We start from the raw sequence: 18,855 nt of genomic DNA on the forward strand, positions 1-18,855 counted from the left end.
TGTCAGAGAGCCCAGGTGAATTATTAGTTTCTTTTCTGACATTTTATAGAATAAAGAATTGATCGATTCAGATTAATGGATAATAAAAATAATCATTTGTTTGCAGCCTTAAAATTGGGACAGTGAAATAAGTAGTGAATAGGGAGTGATTTTAGATTTTAGCCAGTAACAGTGAACAGAAGACAATAATCAACTGGCTTCACATAAAGCACCGGGAGTCTATGTGAGAGAGAGACAGAAAGAAAGAGAAAGTTTGAGTCACAGAAATCACTGAAACTTATGAGGCAAATCCCAACTCTAACCATCATAACCTAAAAAAACACTAATTACACAGACAGCTGGATGCAAGTCAAGCGTCCACGAGAGAAAAGGGAGAAGAAAAAGATGGTGCACACAGAAAAACAGAGATACAGAAACAACCTTGGAGAGCAAACATCGGTGTAGAGCCCAAAACTGAAAATAGCAACTTCAGTTTCCAAGTAGTGTGTATCACCACCGTGCGCCTGCTTCAACCCGTACAAAACATTTGAAGACTTTCCAGCATATTAAAAACCATCTGACAAGAAAATAAAAAAAAGTCTGATTATAGAGCTACATTAGTTCTTCATGCAAAACACCTACAAGATTCTCCTCGAGGTAGCAGTGGACACTGTTCCTTTTATTTTACATAGTTTGTTGTTGTTTTTTTGGTAAAACTTTAAGGCCCTAACTGCCGATACTCAGGTGCAGCGACTGTATATTCATCACTGAAAGGTCTGCTCAGTTTCAGCTCAGTAATGAGAAACTGTTTTTGACCCAAAATGGACATAATAGTGTTTTGGAGATGAAGTCTTCAAATGTATAAAGTGTCTGCTGAAGAACAAGAACCAAATATGTGCCGTTCTTTCAAATAACAAAAGGGACAAGACAGTCAAAGGTGTCTGTTAAACACGAGATATAGTGTTCCACTTCATGCTGTTTGTGTTTCTACTGTCAGGATGGGAAGCGACCACCAGTCACACCTGGATGTTTCTGAACTGGTGGCTGATAAACAGCAAAATAGGGAACTGGATTTTTTGGATTCACACCCCGTCCTCTGTGGGAAAGAGGAAGGACGTCTAATACCCTGTATTGAAGGTGTTGAGACAGTGGAGCACTTCCCATCCTGGGAGCTACTCAGGCAGCGTTCACAAAACCCATTTGTTCTGTGTTAAAAAACTGAGATGGAAATCTAAGATTGGTTTCCACTGACAACCAAATCCTCTCATTTCTAAGGATTTAGCTTCACTGAGCCTCAGCACAATGGAAAAGATAGGTCACATTCTTGAAACCTAGTTAAAAAAAGGCAATATACATGCAAAAGACTGAGTTTTTTTTGTCTAGCACCTGAAAGGTTATGCATTCATTAGGGTTGTCCTGATCTCTATAAACAGATTCTGCATTCATATGTGGTTTTCCGTTTGTAGTCTGAGTAGTATTGACCATAGATGCATGCATATAAAGATGGACGACGTGACAGCTCCCCAAAAGTGAAGCCAAAACATCTGGATCGCCGCCCTGGTGGCGGGCTGCAGTATAGCTCATAAAGCCCGCCCCCCTCCATGTTAGTGAAAGGGACATGAGCCAAACTAAAACTCAAAGTACACCTCAAATAAATGTTTCCCCAAAGATGGTTTCAGTCATTTTAGCTAGTTCTTATCACGCTGATTCATTATTTCTGATACGTTTGGTTTTAATTAGTTATTTGACGCTATAAAAAGGGGCTGAGACGTCATGATTGACAGCTGTGATTGAGAGCTAATCTGAGTGAAGCAGCGGAGACTTGGGAATTGTACGAGAGAGGAGATGTAACTTTAACTTTCCATAAATGGACGAAATGCACCGGCTATCGTCTGACGATGATTTAGTTTTTTATAGGTTTAAAGATCAGCTTGTAAACTGGCTACTTGTGAAACAATCCCGTCGCATGCGTCCTCTCTCAACTCAAACTCCAGTCTCGCATCTCAAGTTGCTAATCGGACTGTAAACAATGACATCGCACGGAAGATGAAGTCTTGGCCCGTATATCCACTGGCTACACTGGAACCCCAGAAATATAGCCCCTTGCCTCTTGAGGCTTATCCGCCGTTAGACCGATGGCCGATGGGATCTGAGATTAGGGTTGTACCAATCCAACTTCTTCCCATTGATACCGAGTCAGACGCTTCAACTCAGTAATCACCAATAACTGGTGCTCCATCAGAACGTGTTGTCCGACCATGTTGGAAATAAAAAGTGAATGAGAAAGAGAAGTGATAAGTTCCCTCATCAAAATTTAAAATGAGTGAATTTAAAATGAGTGAATCCCCATTAAACTGACATACTGAATTACCAGATGGCATGTCTGGATGGAGCACACAGTGTGAGAACACCACAGCTTGGTGCATCAGAAGATCAGTTTACACAAACAGCTTTAGAGGGTTTTGGACACAGAAGAAGTGTGAACGCTGCCTCGAGCAGGAGGACAGAGAAACTATAAATACTTGTTTTAAGTTGACATCAGCAGTAGCCAGTCTGTAGGTGAGCTGTAGTGGCTTGTTAGGAAGAGTGAGACGCTGTGTCGCTGCAGGGTTGTGCTTCTTTCTCCTTCTCCTTCTCCTTCTTCTTTTTCTCCTTGTCGTCATCGTCGTTCAGGAAAAACAGCGGGAACATCCCCAAAATGCAGCCGATGGTGACTCCGATGGCTTTACCCTGCAGGAGGAAAAGAAGGCATATCATCGTGTTAAAAGTTAAAATCCTTCTTCTTGTTCTCCTACTAACAAACTCTAGATTAAAACCGATTTAGTATGTTCCTTTGGACTTACTAAAATAAGGAGTAGCCTGTTAGGGTCCTAGTTGGCTGTGATACAGAGAAGTACAATATAGAGATTCACCGAGCTATCGGCCGGTGACCGGAGTCGGACAATTTTCAGCTTTATCGGCCGATCAGTCTCAGATGTAGCCGATTGATGCACGATGGTTCACGTCATGCGCACGCCACAGACAGTAGCTGACTATTGTGACAGCCACATACACATACTAATCCACACTAATACGTTTTCGTTTTATAACGCATAACTTTTGCTTCGTTTATGCTTGGCGTCCACACTACTCTTTCGAGCCCCTAAAACGGAGACGTTTAAAAAACGCTGCTGACCCGGTTTTAGTTTTAAAACTCTGGGGTTGAGTTTTAGTCTGGACGGATAGAAACGGAGACCTTTGAAAACGATGACACAGACAATCATGACGTTTCCTTCCCTGATTCTTCACGCCCCATCACGAAAACCTTTTACGGAAGAAAACAGGCGCCATCAGCCTCAACCACCAGCGGTTAATTTCAACATGGATAACCAGTTACAAGCGTTGCTGACCTTGTTGTCTCTGCTAGCAGCAGTTGTGCAGCTAAATTCTGCATTTTATAATACTGCTACTGCCTACATGCGCAGGAGTCCGGCTATTATTTGAGTGCTTTGCATCAACTCCCATGTCAAGCGCTGCTTCCTGTTTACATCGGCATGTGCATGCCCAGTGAAAGTGAATGGTCATGTGATATGCGTTTTCAGGCGTGGTAGTATGGACGGAGATTAATTCTGAAACGGCCCTAAAACGCTCGTCTGGACAGAGATCGTTTTTGTTTTAAAGCCGCAGTCTTTCGCTAGATTTAGCAACTTTCCAGACCCTCTGAGCGACATTATCTCTAAAAAGCGGCTAGCGACAAATTTAGCGACTTATTATTATTATTATTATTAATAATAATAATAATAACACATTTTATTTGTAACGCACTTTACATTTGAAACCATTCTTAAAGTGCTACAAGGTAAAAACAGGAAAAAGCATCAATATAAAAAACAGATAAAAAGATAACATCATAAAAATAAGAACATAAAAGCAGCAACCAGCAGGTTAATTAAAAGTCATATTCAGTCCATCAGGGAAAAAAGCAAGAAATATATTCGCATACAGTATGTTGTAATTAATTCCCATGCTGCTGCTCAGAGTAACCGCAGTGACCGGCTCTTCTCCAACTCTGTCGGGGGGGTGTGGAGGAGGCAGGAGGATGCTGGGAGTTAATACAATATAATACTCATTCTTGTAAATAGATCCTGATTCATAAAGGTTTTGTATAAATAAATACATAGTTTTAGATATAGTAAATGGGAGACTTTTAATAATAGGGCTACATATACAGTAACATATGTTTTCAGATTCTTCTCTGATATTGTAAATACTACATATCATGTTCATAATTTATGAAAATACAATTTAATTTTCCAATACTGAAAAGTTGCAAAAAAAATTTGTATTATAGTTCTTAGAAAGAAAGAAAATCTGAATCTGGAGATAACTTCTGTTAGGATTTGACGCTATATAAAAATAAAATAAATTGAATTGAATCTGCAGGTCAAACTTTTAAAAAAAATCATAACTGAACAGGAAGATTGTAATCGGTGCATCTCTAAATTACAGCTCTGATGTGTTTTCTGAGGCAATTTCAGACTAGAGTAGTTTCAGCTCACCAGCTGCAGGTGTTGCTTCCTTTTAAGCCGTTATCTCAGGATGTGATAGATTTTATTTTACACCACTTTTTTCATTCCTCGCGGGTGACAATGACAAGAACAAAGCTTGACAGTGATTGATCGACTGGTCTGTGGATTCTCCTGAAGATGTTTCCTCTGATGTGCCTCCTCTACCAGCAGCAGACTGTCCTTCCTGCTCCACTCAAGCTTTCTTTTATATTTTAGCAAATGTCCTTGTTTCATACCTACCGTTATGGATGAAGGCTACTTAATGACACAAACAAAATAAACTTTAAATAATTATTTTTTTTTTTTTTTAAATCAGGGCACCCTGACTTCGTCATTTCTCGCTGTTGGCGAGAAAAAACACAACATTCCCCAAATAATAATTGAAATAAATCTAAGAATCTCACCATGTGAGAGCTGACCCTGGTCTGCCACATGTCCACCTGTTTGGGCGTCAGATCTGGACCATTCATCCCCAGTTTGGAAACCAGAGACTCCACATAACCTGCAAGACTACATGCACATATTCCTGTAATTATAATTGTGTGGACATTTATTGACAACAACCATTCAGAATGATATGTCGTAAAACACAGAGGATCATTATTTTGAATACCAGTTTGTCAGTATTTAAGTTTTATATGAAAAAAAGCTGTGCTACAGTTAATGTGCTCACTATATGTTTTTATGCTGTTTTATTTTTCTTCTTATTATTTAATTATTATTGGCATTACTACTAATTCGTTTTTTATTTTTATTTTGTCTTCTTTTTAATATATCATTATGTTAAGAAAAATATAAAAAAATATCCATCTTATTAGGATGAATTGTAAAACCTAGAGGGGAGGTTTTGCTATAAACCCTTCTCACCTCTCCTGCACAATCTATGCTGTTTATTGTTTTATACTTGAGTTTATTAGCACAAAGAAAGTGATAAAAAACTAAATTAATGACATGAGCAGGTAAACTTATTTTCAAACTGGTTCTAACAAGGATGTAAAGATAAAACAACCTGCATTTGTTTTATCCAACCTTCCTAATCCAAAACTAAATCACTTTAAAACAATGTCCTCAGGTTGAGAATGTAAAACGAAATGGTTCTCCCAGAGATAAAAGAACAGAAGAACACACACCAAAATATAAAACAATTACATGTAATGGCCTGGGAGGGAAACAGCAGGTATTATAAGACAGAAAGGATGAATTCAAATTTTAAACTACAAAAGGAGAAAAAAAAAAAACATCAGACACGGCAAAACAACAACACAAAGAAACCTCAGTTCATTACTTTTAAATTTAAAAACGCAGCATAAACACAGACAGTACCTTGAAACGTCTTCAATAGACTCCACACATCTACCTTAAAATAAAACAGACCCGTCAGAGACGGTTTATGATGCTGCTCGCTTACCCGAGACCTGCCAGATCTGAAACCAGGTTCCCCAGTGCCGCAGCTGCAAAACACAAAAGAGGGAAACACTTTGATTTCTGCCGTTCTCTGATGAAACATACATAGAGACAAATAATTAATGCAACACATATAATGAAGGATATTACTGACTTTTTAAAATGAATTGTAGCATCTTTCATGACTTTTTTAAGGTCTAGGTGGAAATTCAAGGACTCAAAAACGGCATGTTTTAGGGGAAAATATGCGGTTTTAAACCAGCAGATCCCAGGAAACCTTGAGAGAGCCAAAGCAACACATCCGAGTGTCATGTTAGGTGTTCATCAAAAATACTTTAAAAGGTCATCTGTTCATTTCCAAATGTCAGGAGTTTTAGAGACTAAAAGAAACGTTCTGGGATGTTCTAGTCTGTCTGTTTGTAGTTGTTCTAGATGTTTAATTTAACTTTAATTCTGACAGACGATCTTCTGCAACCATCAGCTTTCCATCCATTTCATTTCCCCTCTGGGATTGTTGGGATCAAAACATCCGAAAGACGTCCACACTTTGGTGTGCGTGTTTTACGGGACGATGTAAATCTGACAAGATTGAAGTTGACAGAACTGTTGCGAGGGTCCCTGACACCTTTCCAATGTTGGAAGTCAAAAAAAAAAGTGTGAAATGTTGTCCCCATTTGTACAAATCCCACCTCGTCCCTCTCTCTGACAGACGACTTTTCACCTTTCAGAGCTATAAAGATTTTGCATTCAGACGATTCGTTGTATGAACTTATCTTTTCAAGCATATTGATCAGGTTGTCTCCTGTGGACGCCTCCCTTTAGAGTAGAGGTCGACCGATAGAGGATTTACTTTTACATACGCCGTTTTTATTAAACTGGGTTTTGTCAGTATGATTACTGCGTTCACAATGGCACAATCAAACCGCACCAGAGATGGATTAAAACAGACTAAATGTTGGCTTGTGAAAGCGCCCCCAAAAATAGATGAATGGATGATTGAAGTCAAATTCTAACGGGACAATTAATTGGCTGCTGTTGAGGCTGTAATCCACCTGCAGAGCCGGTGTCGTCCCTCCAACATGCCCCCGTTTGAGGAAAACTTAAGAAATTCACCTACACAAACGACAACCAGAACGAATACTTGAATACACCTAAACTCTGCAGTGCCAAGTGGCCCACATAAATCTCTGTATATTCGAAAAAGATGAAAAGCAGAGCGAGGAGCCCAAACAATAGATCAAAGCAGCAAAGCAGGAGATGAGCGTCAGTAGGAGTGAGAGAGAAGGTGTGAAAAGTTTTCACAGATCAAAGAGCACTGTTGGAAAACCACCAAGAAGACACTATAGTCAGCTTCCTTCTCCATCTGCCTTCATGGCTTTACCGTCAGCAGAATCAGCTTCACAACTATTCCAATTAATGTACTACATCAACAATAGTTGGCAGCTATGAATAATTCACGCCGCGGCTTGGATTCTCATGGGGGATCGCTGACAATGTGGCAAAAAAAAAAAATATGTGTCCCGGCCATTAAAACTGTAAAGGTGCTAAGTATGTGTTTGTTTTGTCTTCAGCGGATCTCTGGAGGCATTAAAACCAACCATGCTTGAATCTGAATGTACACAGAGTGTCCTGAAGGGAAATAGAGCTCCAGATGGACGTCTTCAAAACCTTCAAAGAAAAACTCCTCGCTGCCGATGGAGGGGTGAAAATACAATGCTTCATTTCACCTGCACCTCTGACACTGATTGTGTATGACAGTGATGAAACGGGAGTCAGCAATAAAAGCTGGGAAAGATCTCATCTCTAATAAAAAAATAAAAAATATGGAATGAGTTAATTGAGCATCACACTGCAGGCTGGATGACGATGACACAAATATAAAGCAGTGCCTGCATGGATAAAGACGTCAGAGCAGAGCTATTGATCTAGAGCCATTTTTTTTCATTTGCACTTTGCAGAAGAAATTGGAGCCAAGTATCCATGGAAACGGAATAATCTAGTGGTGAGGAGAGGGGAGGAGGCGAGCTCCAGTGCCTTGACGGTTTTCACAGCGTGATAATGACCAGAACTGAGACCCAGAAAAGCAGACCATGACGCCAGCAGGCTGTGTTGCAAGAAACTTGCAATGTGATTCAGGAGAATTGATGAGCTGCGACTGTAAAGAAGATATTTCAGTGCAACTTTATACAACTGGTGGCATCATCACCTGAACTATACGAGTAATAAAAATGTCTTCCAGGTGATGGCTGATGGAATAAACTGTGTGACTTCCAGACTGAAGAAAAGCAATAACATCTGTATGGACTTCATGTGGTCATAAGGTAGTAGGGCTGGGACGAATCACCTATCTCCTGATTCAATACTATCACGATACTTGGGTGCAGTTTCGATATGTATTACAAGTATTGCGCTTTTTAAGTACTGCGATTCAATATTATGATTTATTTTGTTAACTTTTTAAATAATATACCATGGGAAAAAGTTGAATCATACACTTCTGGAGACTTTTACTTCTGAAATTATCTAAATTAATACAGTAAAAAGCTTTGATATTTCGCATCTCTTAATCAGAGAATTATTTATTTAATTTTTTATCCAGCAAATCAAAGAATAAAAGACATTTCCCTCACAAATTAGTGGCATTTTCTTTTTAATTTATAAGGGACATGTAATGTTTTATACTTCTGGTGAATATAATCCAATCAATCTTACTTCCGTATATGTATTTTGTATATATAGTTCCTTTTGATAACACCTTATTTTGAAAACCGGATGTAGTCACACGTGTCTACTTCCTCTAACTTCAATAATCAATGTTTTTCCCTAGTAACCATGGTAACTCGTGCCAACCTCATGTGACCAAAACGACGGTTTGTGAGAATCAAAGTCTGAATTAATTCAAAATATATATTACGGCTAGCAAAGTGAAATCTTTACTTACAGTTAAATTTAAGTGTTATTGATGTTACAGAACTGTCGGTCAACTTCTGTTATGGACATTATCACCACTACCGCATTGCATCGTGGGATATGTATGCCGCCGAAGTGTCTAGCATTTGCATACGCTAATATTTCACCGAAAGCAATTAATGTACTACTGGTTTCATACTAAGGTTTCAGACATACTAAAAAATCTCACCAATTGTTTTATTGTACTAAATAGCATGTTAGTGTGGAGTTTCAGATGCATCCAAAGTCAGATTAGATTTAATTGTGACTCGACTCCAGACTTCCTGGTCTGTTTCTCACATGCTCTTACCAGCCATGGTGGAGATCCCCAGAGTGACTCCGATAGAGAGTTCAATCTGTGTTCCCTGGAGAACAGAGGAGAAAGAGGTGAGATATTCATCCAGACTCGCTGTTATTGTCACAAGAAGAACAGGTAGACAGAAGAACATGTGATGTTTGATGAAGACTTCAGATTCCATTTCATTTTTCATCACTGTGTGAATAAATTCACTTACCGCTGCGATCATGATGGCGTTATCCAGGAAACCAAATCCAACAAAGGGGATGGCATTATGGACTAAAACTGTAAACAAACAGGAAGTAAATTAACATCACTGGAAGGATTAACACATCATCTGACTGATTTACATTTAAGTCCTGCACTTTGCCGTCAGTGAACTGAAGACAGCATGTCAATCAACATAAATAAATATAATATATAAATATATACATACATTTGCATACGGCAGCATATTTGTCCTCTCCCATATTCATAAGAGTATTAAATACTTGACAAATCTCCCTTTAAAGTACATTTTTAATTGATTAATCGGGATTCACTATGGACGATCACACGACTAATCGCCATCAAATATTTTAATCGATTGACAGCCCAAGTTTTTTTGGTTGAAATGTTACGGCTCGCTTGTTTTGAATACAGAATATGGGATAATATAGCATATTCTACATTTGACCGGTTATTAGTCTATGCTTACATTTACAGTATCTGGCGTGACAGTTAAATGCTGCATTACGTTACTTAAAAACTTTAAAAAATAAGAAATATGATTCCCTACTTTTATTCTGAAAGCCATATGGATGTCCCAGAAGCTTTACTTCAGAATACCCTTTAAAGAGTTGCACTCAGTTTAGCAATCCATGTACAAGTAGTTTACTAATCTATCGTCTATATATACATATATATGACCTCTTGTGGCCTCCATAATTTCCCACTGTGGATAAATATTGATTTGAAAATGACTCTTCTTGTGAGTTCTGCTGAGGGGAAAACGTCAGCTTTAAAGTGATGTGGAGTCTGATTATGAGGTCAGTTATTGAACCGAGGTTGTCTCTGATGTTCAGACTTCACAGAGCAAACTGTTATTGTATCAATGACGGACAAGAAAGATCAACAAAGCTAATTACAGTCTGGTCAGCTTTGATTTCCACCATAAACACAAAAAAAGATCAACTACTGAAAGTGTTTATTAGAAAAGTAAACAGTCTTTAAGCCAGAACTGCTGACATCACACAAATACTGATGGGAGGAATTATGTCTTTCCAGAATATAGAGGATTTGTATGTGTGTGTGTGTGTGTGTGTGTTAGTGTGTCAGGTTTAATCTCTCACCATATCTGATCTGGGCTGAAGTCGGCGGCGAGGGCTCCAGGGTCTCTGAGAACAGAAAACATGAAAAGCCATCAGAAGTTCGCTCATTAACTGCTGATGTTTGACTTACAGTGTCTGCAGCAACATGGAGACACAGTTTGCTCACCCTCGACTCCTCACAGTCGCCTCTCATGTTCAACAGTTTACTCTTTCAGTCGACTACACAGTAACTGCTGACAGCTCTTGTCCCCCACACACACCACATTCATAATTTAAACACAAGCGTGCCAAAATGCATCATCCCACTAGGTTTCTTATAAATCAGATGTGTTGTTTCAGTTCAACATTTTGACCTTTAATTATGGCGCCCTCAAAATGCCAATCAATGCTGTTTTTAAATGTCAGAAGACAGTTTAAAGATCATCTTTTCAGAGTTCATCACAGTGTCTCAACCACCAAAGACAATCTTATTTGTCAGACAAACATAATTGAATACGTTATATGAGACATGAATACATTTCTTGAAGAAAAAAGCTGCTTGTTTCTCCGGCCTGATTTTTAAACTCTGAAGGTTGAATCCCAGTAGCATCCTTTGCTCCTCCGTCCTGACTGCTTGAGTTTAACCAAAACTACTCCCCGGATCCAAAGAGTATCAAAAACTATCAGGTCACAAAGGTTGTCAAGTTTCTTGGTCAGATTATTAGTCTTGTTTGGGAAATCTGTGAAAAGAATGTTTCTTAAAATCATAATTTTGGTCATATTAAGACTATTTTAAAAAGATGAAGTTCTGTTTTTGTGTTGAGATTATTAAACATTGATGCTGATTAGAGAAATTTGGCTTAATATAGCTAATACATTTACAGAAAAACGTGTGTATTTCTCAACGTAAGATAGTAGGGTTGGGCGATATGACGGTATGTACCGTGCAACGGTAGAAATGTGTCCACATGTAGATTCGGTAATACTTTTTCAACCCCAGTATTCTCGCGTGATCTCATAATATCACAAATATCACGAAAGTTATGCAGGAAGAGGCAAGATGAGGATGAACTCTGGTTGCATGATTACCAGACATTTGCACACTGTAGTTTATTATGTTTTGTCAGCTTTTATACTTTTATACAGAAATGAAAGTTGAGCAAATCCTGCAGGAAAAGAAATCTATATATTTTTTTTTTGCTATTATCTAAAATACAAATTTGTGTGATTTTTTATATTGCACTGACTGAATTCAGGCTGGTATTTATTTGCACCTGTTAACCTTAAAACCCGTAACACTGAAATGATTGACCTTAAAAGCTTCCATTGTGAAAGAATTTTAGTTTTACTGTTTGGGGTCTTTAACTCAAGGGATGTCTCATGTGAGGCAGTTGGTTTTGTTTGTAGGGAAGTTCAAATTAAAAAATTAAAAATGTGATTACTTACGGTATGGTTTTTAATTGAATTTACAGAACAATAACTGTATTGTGATGTTGCTACTATGAAATATAATTACATATACCGCAATAGAAGATTTTGGCCATATCACCCACCCCTATAGGATACTGAAAAAAGTATTGTTTTGGGATCAGTCTAGGGAGTCGGGTATTGTATTGGCATGGGTATCAAATAATTTCAAGCAATACCGGGCACTACGAACTAGAGGGTATACTTGCATGTGATTGATTGGCATGCATTATGATTAACTGCTGGATGGTGTTCATCTGCAATGAGTCAAAAGTTGAGCTGAAGTTGAACGTTTTCACCGGACAACCTTGAGACTTTAGTCAGAGCCTCTGCAGCAGCGCTGCCACGGTGCCAACACAGTGGTCTCATTAAGAAGAAAGATGAGGCTGCGTTTTCCTTTTTTAACCGTTATCCGTCTGAACGAGGCCTTAGAGCAGAGTGCCTCCACAACAGAGGTTACAGTATTTCAAGTCAAATGAAAGCTCTCTATAACTCCCTCCAACTGCCATCAGAAGCTTAAACTACTGCAGGGTTATTCTGTTCCTAAACTTCCCAGGCTCCCGTTGGAGCCGGAGACATCCAAGAAGAAGTTATGATAACCTGTAAGACAACTACTCTCATGTTTACAAAAATATTTAGAGTTTTAAGAATTAAAAAGTGATTAATTGACTGTTCAGATGGAAGTTAAAGCAATATCAAAAATCCAAATATTAAAGCGCTTATAATCAATTTTCTGATAACAACAATGCATGAAATGAAAATGTGAAAGGAGTCGCTTGTAGTGATGAACTGACTGCAGCTCCCCTCGGCTTTATGGAGCGTTACAGTGAGTTTCAGCTCATTTTTTACCCACTTTACTGTTTTGGTTCACTCTCACGGCTCTCATAGAGACTTTATCGGCCGCAGTGGGCGAAAGCTTTAAGAGGAAAAAGCTGTAAAAGCCACTGTACACTGCCTGCTCATCAGCAAGCAGCAGACAGGCACAGTTAGAGACTAGCTAATGAACACAGTGGAGCATTTAGCAGCTTAAGAGACAGATATTTCCCACAGGAGTTGGTAGAGACCAAAAACAGAGCTAAAAGAGAGGGAATACTGGACTTACATTCATCAGGTGGACACAAACACGACTCCAATGAATGATAATATTTCTCAGTAACTGTTGGATGTGGAAATAAGCAACTTTTGCTAACAAGTGCCCCATAAACAAATGGCCAAAAAAATATGGCAGGTTTAAGACTATAAAAATATATACAAATGAAAATAAATGCTAAAAATAACCAAAAAAACAGCAGAACACAGAGTAAAACAAGCACTTCTACCCTTTTCTTTTATACCTTGGATAAAAAGAGGAAAGTTAGGACCCATACGGAGCCAAATAAAGGTGCTGTTCTGGGTAAAATAAAGGGGCAGGAGTTCATGCGTCTGCATTACATTAAGAGATTCAGTATTTTCACATGCTGGTTTGGTCTGCCGTCTGACTTTAATTGGTAGGAGAGAGAGAAGAGGAGAAGCTGGGGACCGGAGTTGATGTGTCGAGCACCCTGGGGAGACACTGAGCTGACTCTAGAGAAGTGGGTCACTGGAGCAGATTGCATTCTGGGGCATGGAGAGACCAATTACAAGAATAGATCAATTATAGCAAAAGATTAATCTGCTGAGACCATCACTTCCTGACCTCCCTGTGTGTCTGTGCATTTATGTGCTCCACTCGTACAAGTTTCACCAACTTTTCTGCCAACAGAGAGATGCCAAGAGCACAGAAATAACTGTGTGTGTGTGTGTGTGTGTGTGCGTGCGTGTGTGCGTGCGTGCGTGTGTGGCGGCGGCTTTAAGACTCATCTTTCAAAACAAACAGGCAGCAGATTCACACCTCCCTAACGGACCCAGTCGCTGTGGAAAGGTCAGGATCTATTTCAGGATGCAGGAGTCCAAGGCTCCTTTCAAACTGGGCCAGGAATATCTGATCACAGAGCCTGGTGCAACAGGAAATTTTATTTTATAAAGTAGAAGCAGCGGGCAACCTCCGGGTCTGAGAAGTGAAGCCAATGTTGAAGTGCCTTAAACTTTTATTCTATCTTAACAACCAGCAGGGGGCGACTCCGCTGGTTGCTAAAAGAAGTCTGATTGTATAGAAGTCTATGAGAAGATGAGCCTTTGAACATTGTAAACATGAGTTTATGGTCTCAATCTCTAGTTTCAAGTCTTCTTCAATACAGCATGATGTTCATTTAGTAAATGATGGTCCCATTTAGAGTCAGATAGACCATAAAGCAGGGGATGCTTTAGGGCGGGGCTACCTTGTGATTGACAGGTCGCTACCACGGCTTTGTCCAGTGTGGGAGTTGTCCGTGTTTTCGTCTTACAACTTTAACCCTTTCACTGTGTGTTTTCACTTCATCAAAGTTAATTATCACATTTTAATCGCCGAAAAATGTCTTACTCAGCGTTGTTTTACTTAGCTCCACCCTCTTCCCCCTCTGCAACTTATGGTTGCAAAAGAACCAAGATGACAACGGACAAAATGCCGAACTCGAGGCTTCAAAATGGCAGTCCACAAACCAATGGGTGATGTCACGGTGAATATGTCCACTTCTTATATACCTCCAAATACTGCAAATACAATTACAAATACTCAAAATAATCCAATCCAAAAACATTTTTATAAAAAAATACGTTTCATTAACGATTAATTCCAGATTAACCAATCAATTGTTTGGTCTATAAAACATCAGAAAAACAGTAAAATATGCCCAGCACAAGGTGACATCATCCAATATGTTGTTTTGTTTGAGCCACAGATCAAACCCCCAAAATATTCAATTTATCTATGATCTAAGACCAAGAAAAGCAACAAATTATTGAGCATTAGAGGGATAAAGGATTGGAATTTTTGCTTGAAAAAAGACTAAAACAATTTTTTATATATTATGTACAATTATTGACCAATCATTGCAGCACTAAAAAGGACAAAATTTCAAAGTAAAGATAAAATCTATGCCGTTTCCTTTACTCACTTACTCCTAAAGTCTTTTCTCTTTACTCTGAGCAAATTGCTTTCTCGCTATGAAAGAAAAAAAAAAACATTCATATCTTTCCGATCCACAAATCAAATCCTCTGCCAGAGCCTGACTATCGGAGAGATTAGTGTCGTTAGATTCACACGAGGATCTGGTGCTTCCTACGTCTTCCTGACGGAACGCTCCATAAGATAAAGTTACCAGGCAACAAATTCCGTTCCGCTCGGTGAGCAGCATCGCTTAGCAACAACATTCATCCAGGAAGTGACACTGGAGGGTGTTAGGGAATTTAAGGTATTACAACTTTCTGCTCTTCATTCATTTTTTAAAGCAACAGGACACCGCTCTAATGTGCACTCCTGTGACTCCTGCATCAATATTGAACATAAAAACAGCAGTGGAAGGTCGTATTGCTTGAGGGCAATTATACTTTGTGAATAGAAAATAAAGAAAATCATTAATTCTGGACTTCATATTTACTGCACTTATTTTGGAAATTTTGTCCATCAAACATCATTTCAATAATAATTCAGTGATAATTTATCCCCAGTTGTACTTGTCTACATGTCTCTGGAAAATTTCATAGCTGGTACAACAGCCTGATGGTCTCCAATGTCAATTCATAAATAAAATATCACATTTCACATCATACTCAGGTTTTCTGTATCCACTGAGAGTCCACTCAGATGGATTATCAGGTTTCATTTGCTAAAAAAGGAGAATTACTACACATTTGATGGCAATTTAAAACGTGCAGCCAATACAAGATTTACTGATTTCTCCAGAGATGTTGGTACTTTTGCAAAGGCCATTTTTAAATATACATTCATTTTAATTTAACTTCATATAAATGATTAAAACGTGTATTACTTTGGTGGGGGGGGGGAAACACAAGAAAATTGCAAACTGCTTGTAGGCAAACGTACCCTTAGTTTAGATTAATGTCCACAGAAAAGACTTTTGTGTCTGAAGGAAGTCCGTCTGAATTTAAATGAGGGTTGTTGAGTGTTGCATCATTGCACTGCTGGTGCATTTCACAGAAAATATATTTCCATATGTGAACCAAAACAACTGGAGGTCTGCCTCACTCTTCACAAGCTCTCTGGAATTTTCTTTATGAAAACATTTGATCCAGTTTATCATTTAGTTTAGTTATCATTTAGCAGTTTAAACGCTGAGGATGTGCAGCCTTTGTTGTTAATACTGCAACAACAACAGACCACTTTAATCTCTGTATATTTGAGCTGCACTATCTTTGAAGTCAATCATGAATTGCAGATATCTTCCCCTGGTAGAACAGCCCTCTTTTTAAAATCATCGATCCTACGTCTGACTATAAAGCACTGATCGATCCCCACAGCTGGCCAAACCATTATACAACCTCCGTCAGCAGACATTAAGAGCCTCTTGGAGCTGGACAATGAACCCGTGACGACACATAAATCAGAACTATTTGCCAGTCAAATGATTAAATCCATCGCTCCCCAAAAATGCCGGTACAGTCAGCTGAGCTCATTAAAACCTCATTAAGCCAAGGCCTTAAACACACTTCACCACATTACCATTTCTTTAATGTTGGTAATAAACAAACAGAAACAAAACCTTTCAATAGCTTGATCAGGAAACCAATTAACGTGTTCAGTGTCCCAGTGGTTTCAACAGCACTGATTTAATGAGACGCATCAAACTGCATCAACAGAGAGGTCAAACATGTGTCTGTACAGCGTATCACCAGCGGTCCAGCTGACAGTACTTTCCTAAAGAAAAGATCATGCTGTGCATGTTTCAGCTGGGCGCTTCATGTCTGACAATTTCATCCAGAAGGACACTGCATCACAAGTTCCCCAACTATTGTATGTATTGCCATAAAATTTAGTTAAGAGTTTATTAAAATTGTGGGAATTAAGGAAAGAATGTTCAATAAATATGAACTCACTAGTAACGAAATCTTCTAAGCAAAACATTTAAAAAAAAAAAAAAAAAAAAAAAATCCTGTCAGGCAGTAAACTAACATGATTTTCTACATGGTTTCTCTGAGTTTGAGTTTTGACTGGCGCTGTTGCATCATCTCGTTGTGCCCTCTTCTTCTGCAATTGATTGGGTCCACCAACTGTTTATCTTGGCACGCTCAACACCTAATATTCTCATAGCAGCAGTGGAGGGGAAGCTCACATTGATTTGCATTTTCTTTTTGCCAGTGTTCTAGACATTTGGTTAAAATTTGCGCTACATTTGAATGGACCCGTGACTAGCAAGTCTACCCTGCTTAAATAAGGTAAAAACAACAACAATGAAGTCAACTGAAATATAGAATTTCTCTCTCACCCCTAAAACAGGTGTCCTAAATGGAAACTGTACATAGGATGAACCTTTTCCTCTGGCAACAAACTCAGGGTCTAAGAGCAAACTCCATTCTTCATCCATCCCAGAGTTTGGTTTTCTGGTGAGTAATGAGTGTTGCAGCCTCACAGAGCCGCTGGAGCGACTGTTGACTCTTCTTCTTGTTGAAAGAAGAATATTAATTTGGAATGCGCTGCTGCGGGCCACACGGTGGGAATAACCCATTTTCACCCTTTCTGGTTTTGACTTCCTAATGACTGCAGTGTGAGTATAAACACTGGGACTCCTGGGAAAACGTGTCCAGAAATAGGTCTGACTGACGCAGGCACAAATTAATATCACTGACACAATCCGCCAATGGCGGCAGATTTGGAGTCAGATGAGTGAACGCAGAAGAGTTGTAGCTCTCGGTTGGTCTCGGTCCGCTGCAGGATGTCTCATAAACTAAATAATGACAGCAGTGTGAGTCTGACACGGTTCATATGTCAGCGTGTGATTAAATCAAACACAAGCTGACTCACTGTGTATATATATAACGGTAATTAGACATCAGCAGATGCTGCAACGTCTGTCTGCTTTCAGACTGACGATTAACAGAGTGGAACAGCTTCCTGCAACACACACTACACACCTGAAGAACACACACTACACACCTGAAGAACACACACCAACGATAGATGTGATTATAAGAATATATTTAGTTGATGATATCTCACAGTTATAGCTTAATTATTTCATTGTTATGCTAACATGCATTCACCTGTCAAGCTGTCTCTGTGATACTTTCTTTGCGAGCATCCGTCCTGATGTATTACTGGAACACTAGTTTGAAGCACTGGAGGATTTGAGCACTAATTACATCTATTCAAATGTGGAAAACATGACATTTATTTTTGAAATTTGCATTTTGGAACATCTTTTGTGTTCTTGCGTTGTTTTCGCAGCAGGTGGATTCTCGGCCTTGAGAACTTTAGAGTCAGATGTGACAACCGTCACAGTCTTGCCTCAACTGAAAATAAACGAAATAAACTTAAGTGACGGGGAGGAATTGAGAAGACAGACTGTCCAATCGAGTATCCAGGCAACACATGCTGTCATGTCACACTCTGCTCCCATCACACACACGACGAAGGAAAATCTACACCGACCAAATGCTTCATCTCCTCTACCAGCCAACCAGACGGCTCATCCACCATCACTTTGACGTTTCTTTATATGAAGAACTCTGGATGCCAAACTGTCATGTGGAGTAAAACTAGTTGGCTCCCTCAGTTTGTAAGAAGACCCATCACTCTGCTGTCTTCTAATTAGTTTCCACGCTCACTTTACACATCTAACCTCCAGATGAGTGAGATTCTGCAGCTTAGACGAGTTCAGTGTGATGAATGTTGACACTGAAATATTACTGTGTGATTAAATCAGTCGCTGAAAATGAGGGCATGCTGGGAGTTGTGCTCTGAATATAAGTTATAATCGTGATGGATGATGTGGAGGCAAAACAACACCAGTGAAACTGAGGGAGAGTTTCCTCCGTGGAATCCGTTTTACACTTCTGAAACACACTC

General features: G+C 39.1%; 1 protein-coding gene across 4 annotated transcripts in view; it reads right to left on the reverse strand.

The window, feature by feature from the left end:
* Window positions 1-145: 145 nt before the first annotated feature.
* tmem65 (transmembrane protein 65) overlaps window positions 146-18,855 on the reverse strand; it is a 31,483-nt gene continuing 12,773 nt past the window's right edge. For all 4 annotated transcript variants that reach the window (XM_037795636.1, XM_037795635.1, XM_037795633.1 and 1 more), the window contains exons 3-8: window positions 10,509-10,553; window positions 9,395-9,462; window positions 9,190-9,244; window positions 5,935-5,977; window positions 4,931-5,036; window positions 146-2,709 (exon numbers count right to left, since the gene is read on the reverse strand). In XM_037795636.1, coding sequence (XP_037651564.1) covers window positions 2,557-2,709; window positions 4,931-5,036; window positions 5,935-5,977; window positions 9,190-9,244; window positions 9,395-9,462; window positions 10,509-10,553 — 470 coding nt within the window. In that variant the 3' untranslated portion in view covers window positions 146-2,556. The remainder of the gene's footprint in view (window positions 2,710-4,930; window positions 5,037-5,934; window positions 5,978-9,189; window positions 9,245-9,394; window positions 9,463-10,508; window positions 10,554-18,855) is intronic.

This window comes from Sebastes umbrosus, chromosome 15, assembly GCF_015220745.1.
Source record: "Sebastes umbrosus isolate fSebUmb1 chromosome 15, fSebUmb1.pri, whole genome shotgun sequence".
In the NCBI taxonomy this organism is placed as follows: domain Eukaryota; kingdom Metazoa; phylum Chordata; class Actinopteri; order Perciformes; family Sebastidae; genus Sebastes; species Sebastes umbrosus.